Source organism: Gasterosteus aculeatus, chromosome 21 (genome assembly GCF_964276395.1).
Source record: "Gasterosteus aculeatus chromosome 21, fGasAcu3.hap1.1, whole genome shotgun sequence".
Taxonomy (NCBI): Eukaryota; Metazoa; Chordata; class Actinopteri; order Perciformes; family Gasterosteidae; genus Gasterosteus; species Gasterosteus aculeatus.
Window position 1 is genome coordinate 17,976,572 of NC_135708.1, and position 7,997 is coordinate 17,984,568.

The following is a 7,997-nucleotide window of genomic DNA, read 5'->3' on the forward strand; positions in this document are numbered from 1 at the left end:
TTTAATGCCCCGTGGCATTTTTTTTCTCTGTGGTTATTATTTCCAAGCAACTCATTTTCAGATTAAGTGTCCTGGTTTAAGGGGAGGCTTTTGCAAATGGCATCCCATCCAGGGCTAATCAAAGCTTTCCATCAGGGGAAACAGCTAAAGGAGCCATTTCTCCTTCAAATAAGGAGATGGAGAGTTTTCGGTCTTTGCAGCCCGTTGCATTCTTTGCGTAATAATACCCTGTTGTCAAGGAGGGAGGAAGGAAGGAGGGTGGAAGGAGAGGGGAGGAAACCGCGCTGAAAGAAAAGCTCCTCCGGACAGTGCGAAGGGACATTCTCCGGATCCAGGAGAACCACTGAGGGCCCCTCTCGAGGAGGAGCGAGCAGCGCGTCACACTTTGGGAAGATCTTTGGACTTGTTGTTCCCAGCCGCGTCGACGCCTTTGCAGCAGAGATGACACCAAAGTGAACGGCCGTCGGATCGATCGCCGAACCCCCCCATCGGGCAGGGGGCGGGATCCACGGGGGGGTAAAAGTCTGTCTGGTCTGTTTTTTTGTGTTTTTTTACCTCGTCGTGCCACGTTTTTGATCACACGGTGCCGACGCGCTGAGCGGATCCTGCGCGCCTCTCCGTGCGCACTCGCAGCTGCGCCCCCCGACCGAAAAGTTACTCAAGTTGTCTTCCCCTGTCCACCAGATACACACACTTATCTAATAATATATTTGTAATAACTGACTGCCTCAGTCTCCCCCCCCCCCCCACAAGCCCCCTTCGCCCCAGCATGCGGGACTGACCGAGGAATGGCATCGGCCGTGTTCGAAGGCACGTCGCTGGTCAACATGTTTGTCCGGGACTGCTGGGTCAACGGGATCCGGAGGCTCATCATCAGCCAGCGGGGCGAGGAAGAGGAGTTCTTCGAGATCAGGACGGAGTGGTCGGACAGGAACATCTTATACTTGCATCGGAGTTACGCCGATCTGGGGCGGCTGTTCAGGAGACTGCTGGAGTCCTTCCCCGAGGACCGAGGAGAGCTGTCCAAGTCTCCGCTGATTGAAGGTGGGTCCGCGGGGACTGTGTCGGTGCAATGGCAGGGAGGTGGTGCCAGGTGTGATACAGTGGCACAGTGTCACAGATATTGTTAGTGGCAATATGCATTTTTAAGGGTTAAATTGGGATCAGGGGCGTAGCTGCAGTTTTTGGGGGCCAAATAGGCTGGATGTGAATGGGGGGGGGCCCTCTCTTCTTCTGCACTACTGTGTTTGATCGGGCTGCAACACGCGATTGAGAAGCAGGAACTAACAAATATTTTGCATTTTTGCTTAATACAAGACTCAAAGAAGTCAAAGAAAAACATTCAGCAGAAGCAATTTTTTTCAAACATTCAAAAAGTGCTTCAAAACAGATAACGATATAAAAAAGCTGCATTTTGATAATTCATCATTTGCATATTTAAACATCACATCTCCAAAATCTTGTACTTTTTAATTATTTTCTAAAGCGATTTAAAACCACTATGTAATTTCCTTCCCAGCACCTCAGCAGCATCCTGTGGCTGGCTGTTAATTTATGCATTTCAGGGGAGCAAAATAAAAGCAGGAAAACCCAGTTAAGATAATCAATAACAGTTGAAAGCTGAAATGAACTAAACCGCTGTGTGGCCCCGATGTGTTTGCCCCGGTTTTGGACAGGTTCATGTTAGACGTAGTTTCTCGCGTCACATTAGCAGCCCTATCACATGACCTGCAGACCACAAAGTCGAACGCTGGTCGGTATTTAGGAGCTTAACGTCTTTCACGTCTGCTCTGCTCCCTCGTCTCTGTGGCTGAAGGTTAGACTCCTCATGGGAGAGCACCCGCGACCTTCAGGGTTTGGACCTTTGACCCTGCCAACAGGTTTGGCAAAGCTTCCGACTTGTTCCTGTTCCTTGGCACTTCCCTTTTGTCTCCACCCGCTGAGCCTGTACAAATGTTTCCCTTCGGTGCGGACTGGAAAGCCTCACGGCCGTGCACTGAAATAGCCGACGGGCTTGCTGACAGCTCCCCTGCTCTGCTGCCGCAGTGCATTCTGGGAAGAGATATTTCAGATCTCATGACTCACTTTTCACTTAAAATCTGTAACAGATGAACGGATCAGCGATATGGGCCACAGGGTTAATAACAATCATCTTTCTTTAACTCCCACCTCTGTTCAATGTTTCCTTTGCATCCCCTCTGATTGAAAGTCCTTCCAAACTGTGTCTCTGGCCTTTCCGTCTCCACTTTGCTCCACTTTCTGGCTCAGCTGGTGTTTTTTTTTTTCTATTCCGTGCCGCGTCCAAGCAACAAGGAAGGCGTGCAGAGCCCTCGCACTGGTGTTATGATGAGAGAGAGAGAGAGAGAGAGAGGGGAGTGGACTTCCCGTTTTTAGTCGGCGTGGTCTGCGAAGGCCCCCTTCTTCGCCTCACACGTGACCCCGAGTGAACGCAGACAGGAAGTGATGGCTGACGGATTCCACCGAGGAGAATGACTCCCTCCCACACGCATTCACTTCCACCTAGTTGAGAAATACTCACGGGTGTATTCTTGGACGCTGATGAATCATCACCTCAGTTGGTCATTATAAAGCTAATGGACACAGCAAGTGAGGAGCGTCACTGGACATTACTCCTCCCTCATGACGGATGTATGAGAATACATTACATCGCATTTATACAATTTACAACCTGAAGAGTGTCACATGTTACTTCATGGCCATTGATAATTCTCACCTCTGATTGACTGACAGGTGTAATCTGGGTGTAAAAATGTCCTTAATTTACAATGTAGGAAATTAGTCTACCTGGCTTTTCTGTTACAAAAAGTTTTTTACACAATTTTGCGGTTAACTGGCTGCTGGCTTTCCCTTTAACTGACTGTTATCACCTCTTACAACCTCTTAACTTAAGTTGCGATTGGTTGTTAATAATACTTTTGGGATGTGGTCATGGTGAAATTGCATCTAATATAGAATTATATGGAAATCTGGAAACCTTTTGAAAAACCGTTACCGTCGAAAATATAATTAATTTGGTAGTGATTTGGACACGCCGGCACATAAAACACTGGTTCTTATACACTCTTATAGAAGAAATGTGTGTCTGAGGTCTGATCTCCTCCGCTTTGTTGACCGAGGGGTCCAGAAATAACACGACGGTCAAAGTGAGCAGAGTTAGCGGTAAGGTGACCAAGCAGGCGGCCGACATGTGCTTATCAGATCCACTCAGACATCTGATGCTTACGACACGTGGCGAATGTGTTTGAGGGTCGTACACAGGCGGGTTCCTGTTGTGCGTCTACTTCTGCTCTCTTATTTCAGTCAAAGTCCAGAGAGGCGATGAGAAGAAAATAGCCATTTTAAAGAAGACCCCCACAAGCCAGGAAGCCCCGACAGGAAATAGACCTTTTCAGAGGAAATTGTAGGAATTACACAAGGGACTGTTGGCATTATCCAGTGGGAACGGCGGGTTTTTGTTGCATTTCGTCCGAATCAGCACTGCTCAGAGTTTGGTGCCTTTTCAAACACTTTGTTTGCTTTTTAGCGAGGCTTGCATCTTTAAATTTACAGACACACACATCGGAGCCACTGCGGTTTGCAGTATTAAATCTTACGCAACCATCGGCGAGATGTTGCAAACATGACCACGCGTACTTCTCTTTTGCACAACGAGCAGGCCTTTTATATCACACACCGTCTGATAGTTGTGTTCGCGTTTCAAATGCATATGCATATTATCGCTACCGCCGTCCTCCCGCCGATAAATTCTTTCCTCACACACGCTTTGATAATAATACATGACAGCGCAGTCATCCTGATCCCACCCTGTTTCCATGTGCACCCAGTGTGTGTCTGCACCTAATAATAATAATGTGCAGTGGATCGATAACATCAGAGTCCTGCATGGCAGGACACAAACGTAACTTTGATGACATAGAAAGCCAACAAGACTGGGTGTAGTTTCTGCGGTGAAGTTATCATCTCTTTCTTTGTTTCCGCTTAAGATATTGGCTGCTGTTAATTCTCTGAAGCGACCGTGAAAAACACCCATTCCGCAAAATGGTGTGAAGTATATCAACAGATGTTATGGTTTTCCAACATTGTGAAAACTAGTTGTTCAGTTTTCACCTCCTTTAAGGTCCTCCCACCATGAGGAATTTATCCCCATATTCATCCATATTTGGCATTAACTCAAACTTCAGAATAAAGCACTTAAGTGCATAAGCCTGTAAACTTGGTTCCATTTACAGGGAAAACTGTAAAACAGAGGGCGGTGTGAGGTTCAGACTGGGTGGGGGTTTCATCAGCTGCTGCCCCACGTCCCCCTGGGTGTGATGTCATCACTGCTGCCCATTAGAAATGGATGAGTCTGTGACTCTCTTACTCAGTGCTTCCGTGTGACAGTAACCGCTGCGTCTGCATCGCTCACGTCAGACGGAGACTCATCGGGCGTCTCCGTCATTATCCTCGACCACCACATACCTTTGTCACCGCGGCGGTGGACGAGGCCCCGCTGCCCGCTCGCTCTCAGGGGCGGCGGCGGCGGCCTTGTGCTGGTTTTTACACTCCCGCTGCTTCTTGAGTTGAGATCACCATGTGTAACTCTCTGTTTGACAATGATAAGTTGCCTATGCACCACCCTCCCCCTTCTCCTCCTGCTAATTTTGGATAATGTCAGGGATAATTGTTTATAAAAAGGTTGCTGTAATAGACAGTTGCTCTCTTTTCCTTTGCATTCGTGGCAACCTTTTGCAAGACTGCGGGGGAACAATCCGAACCGTCTGGCTTTTTGTTCGGAGGCAATGAAGGTCTAACAACCCGTTTTTTAATCGCTCAGGCACAGAACCAGTAACGCTGGTTGATATTTTCATGTTATTCATTAGGCCTTAGCTGTCTATGCTGTTTTGTTGTATTTTCATCGGCCTGGCGGTTGAAAATACATCAGACATTAAAAAACATCGGCAACATCGAAGGTTTATGGGCTTCAAAAGCCAATTCAGACTGTTTTGTTTGAATTACAATCTTTTTTAACTGTTTTTTAAAATCTTTTATTTAAATTGTGACACCTTGTTCCCCTTTGTTTGTTTCAGTGCTGGTAAAAATCAAAGAGGCCAGCGACATTGAGGAGAAATTGAACGAGGTGGAAGGACTGCTGAAGAACGCCATCACCATGCCGTGCAAAGTCCGTCACTGTCTTTGTCTTTACGTTATTAGTTTATTGTACAGTAGAATATTTCGTGAAACTAGCTCGCTAACGAACTCGACTCCACAGTATTCCAGGTCGGAGGTCATGTTGACCTTCTTTGAGCGGTCGCCTCTGGACCAGGTGCTGCGGAACGACAAAGTCCACCGAATCCAGCCGTGCTTCCAGAGTCCCATCAACATATCAGGTACATCGATTTCTTCACGTAACGCGCAAAGACGGAGCCGCCGCTGGTCGTCATGGTGACTCAACCGCTACCCTGCGCCTCTTTTCAGAAATCATGCGGTCGAACGGATTCTGTCTGGCCAACACTGAAACCATCGTGTTCGACCACAGTCCCCCCGAAGAAAAAGAGAGGCCCTCGTCCACCGACTCTGTGGAGCATACGTGAGTGTTGCCGTGTCGGTCCAGCTGCAAACCGCTGGTATTCCCACAAACATCAGGGTTGCCATGTTTGCGTTTGAGCGCTCAGTGAGCGTTTTGGCGAACGGGGACCCTCCACCGCCCTACAGGAAGTGTGTCCGTGGACCTCTTCCTTCCCCCGGGCGTGTGACGGGAACAAAAGATGAACACATTCCTTCACATGAAACAAAACGTTACACCACCCGTGAATGAACTAATACAAGCGGAGGACGTCTCTGTGGGCTGACGTAGACTGTGACATCCACGCCGTTTGATCCCTGCGTTTGGAAGTAATGCGTCTCTCTCTGTTTTTTCTTCTTTTTTCCCGCCAGGTACGACGATGGAACGGAGTTTTCGCCGCTGGAAGAAGACCTGCGTGAAGAGGAGACGGAAGCGTACGTCACCAACCTCTCCTACTACCACCTGGTCCCCTTCGAAACCGACATCCTGGAGTGAACGAGAGCGAGCGACGCCTGTCGAAGGAACGCCCGATGCCGCCCCGCGGAGGAATACGTGCTTTTGAATGGAAGCTGGCTTTGCGGCGCTGCGCATGGCTGCTGCGGATAAAACGGCGCTCACCCTGGTCGGATGTTGGGAGGCTGCAGCGCGTCACCGGTGAGCCTCGTAAGAGGGTGTCAGGAACAAGCACGTGGCGGCTGCAGAGGACTTTTAACGTATTTCGCCCGCGCAGCAACAAGGAAGCTCCTTCAGTCCCGACGCAGATGCAAAGAAGGATTCGTCGAAGAGGAGAGGACCTTCAAGCTGCGCTCGCTCTGGTTCCGGGCCTGTGACTGTACTGAAGAATGCAGCTGAACCAACCAGCGGAAATCAAGCGAGAATATTAGGATTTTAATAGACTAAACACACAGTACACAGTAAATCAAATTAGAGAAAATAAACACGAAGACAGTATTTTGTTACAACTCAATGCTGCCTTTTTTTAGATGCCTCAGATAGTTTTTTAATTTGGCTTAGTCTGAATTTGTTTCATGTTTATAAATCATTTGATGTGCCAGAGCGGAGACAGATCAGCCGGATCGTCTCTTCGCTGTCGTCGCCCCGCGAGGACGGCTGAGTTGCGGCAAAGAAAGCTTTGTTTTGCGGGTCAACTGAGGTCATATGTGACCCGTTGTGTAAGAGGACGGGTGTGGGTTCAGCCGACTGTGGTCCTGCTGAACGTGGGAGTCTGCAGCTCGGGAACAAGACCGCTCTTTTATCTCATGAGAAGACTAACGATCTCGCTGTACTAAAAAGAAAGTCTAGGGGAACTAATCAAACCTGGGTCGCTTTCACTTCTCCCAGTGCCTTGTTTAAAACCGTTGAACTCTGAAAAGCTGAACAAAATCTTCGTTTGTGTCACTGTTTGAACAGTTTCGTCGGTGCACAAGCCACCGTGGCCTTACGATGCAGAACGTTGCAATGTGGGCAAGCAGCTTGCGTCCACTTTTCCTGCCCCCCTCGCAAACGAAGAGCAGCCCACGCGGGGCTGAGACGGGACGATCCCCCGCGCGAGACTATTTAGTAACACAGTCATGATCGCCATTCAAGCGCAGCTCCTTCTCACAGTGCGAAACCGTTTCTCTCTTCTTTTGTCGTTTTTCTCTTTGTCGAAGGATGTTTTTTGGGACGGAAACGTCGCCGTGGAAAGGTCCCTGCATACGTAACGGGGTGGATCGATATGATTCAATAGAAGGGAACTGGAATTTTTAATTTAAATTTGCATACCAAGGTCAAATTGTCTCTCTTTCAGAGAATTCGTGTTTACTAAATGCTGTGTGAGACCTCTGTCTATCTTGGGACCGTCTGCAGGCTGAAGTAACATATTATAAATATTCTGCAGTCTTTGACTAAAGGGACACGCAGCTGACTTACGGAACATATCAATAAGTCCATCATGCCAGCAGTGGTTAGAGGATTCAGAAGAGCACAGTGGGACGGTTATATGAAAATAATATTACACAAAATACTTTATTTATTCTCTAAACGTCTGCCACCATTTTATGATGTGAGATTCTTTTGGTGTGCACATATATTCAAAAGGCTTGAATGAAAATAATATGAATTATAACCTTTTGAAAATGTAGTTATTGTGGTAACATCATTTTAAAGATAAGTCTTAGATGCACACATTCTCAAAACAAAACAAAATGTGTTTTTGTAATGTTTCAAAATAAATATTCATGTGTTATTTTGTGTGGAAATTGTGATGGATATACATTCACCAGCAGTTAGTACATTTGCTCAAGTACAATTTCCAAAGTGCCAGCACCTTATTTGAGCCCTTTCCATGTTATGTTTTACTTTTCTTCTCAATGGAAGGTTATGTACATCTAATTCCACCACATTTATCTGACATGTTAGATACAAGTAATTGTACATCGCTGTTGACAAC

The 7,997-nt window shown here is 47.3% G+C and overlaps 1 protein-coding gene and 1 long non-coding RNA gene across 3 annotated transcripts; one reads left to right on the forward strand and one right to left on the reverse strand.

The window, feature by feature from the left end:
* The first annotated feature begins 230 nt into the window (after window positions 1-230).
* pxdc1b (PX domain containing 1b) lies at window positions 231-7,793 on the forward strand. Of its 2 annotated transcripts, XM_040166776.2 has the most exons (5): window positions 231-1,044; window positions 5,091-5,182; window positions 5,273-5,390; window positions 5,479-5,590; window positions 5,938-7,793. In XM_040166776.2, the coding sequence occupies exons 1-5, from the start codon at window positions 789-791 to the stop codon at window positions 6,059-6,061; spliced, it is 702 nt and encodes a 233-aa protein (XP_040022710.1). In that variant the 5' UTR covers window positions 231-788; the 3' UTR covers window positions 6,062-7,793. The 2 variants fall into 2 exon arrangements, with proteins under 2 accessions (XP_040022710.1, XP_077952217.1); XM_078096091.1 differs by having other exon boundaries at window positions 275-1,044; window positions 5,091-5,390.
* Window positions 1,461-2,365, reverse strand: LOC120811448 (uncharacterized). The gene is made up of 2 exons (XR_005710367.2): window positions 2,170-2,365; window positions 1,461-2,052 (listed from the first exon to the last, which is right to left on the reverse strand). It is a non-coding gene; the product is annotated as an uncharacterized LOC120811448 (long non-coding RNA).
* Window positions 7,794-7,997: the final 204 nt, after the last annotated feature.

Bases quoted from the DNA above. Each gene is read 5' to 3' on its own strand.
- pxdc1b (XM_078096091.1), top strand. From the start codon at position 789: ATGGCATCGGCCGTGTTCGAAGGCACGTCGCTGGTCAACATGTTTGTC. The intron at 1,045-5,090 runs GTGGGTCCGCGG...TGTTTGTTTCAG, and splicing joins CAAGTCTCCGCTGATTGAAG to TGCTGGTAAAAATCAAAGAG. The intron at 5,591-5,937 runs GTGAGTGTTGCC...TTTTCCCGCCAG, and splicing joins ACCGACTCTGTGGAGCATAC to GTACGACGATGGAACGGAGT.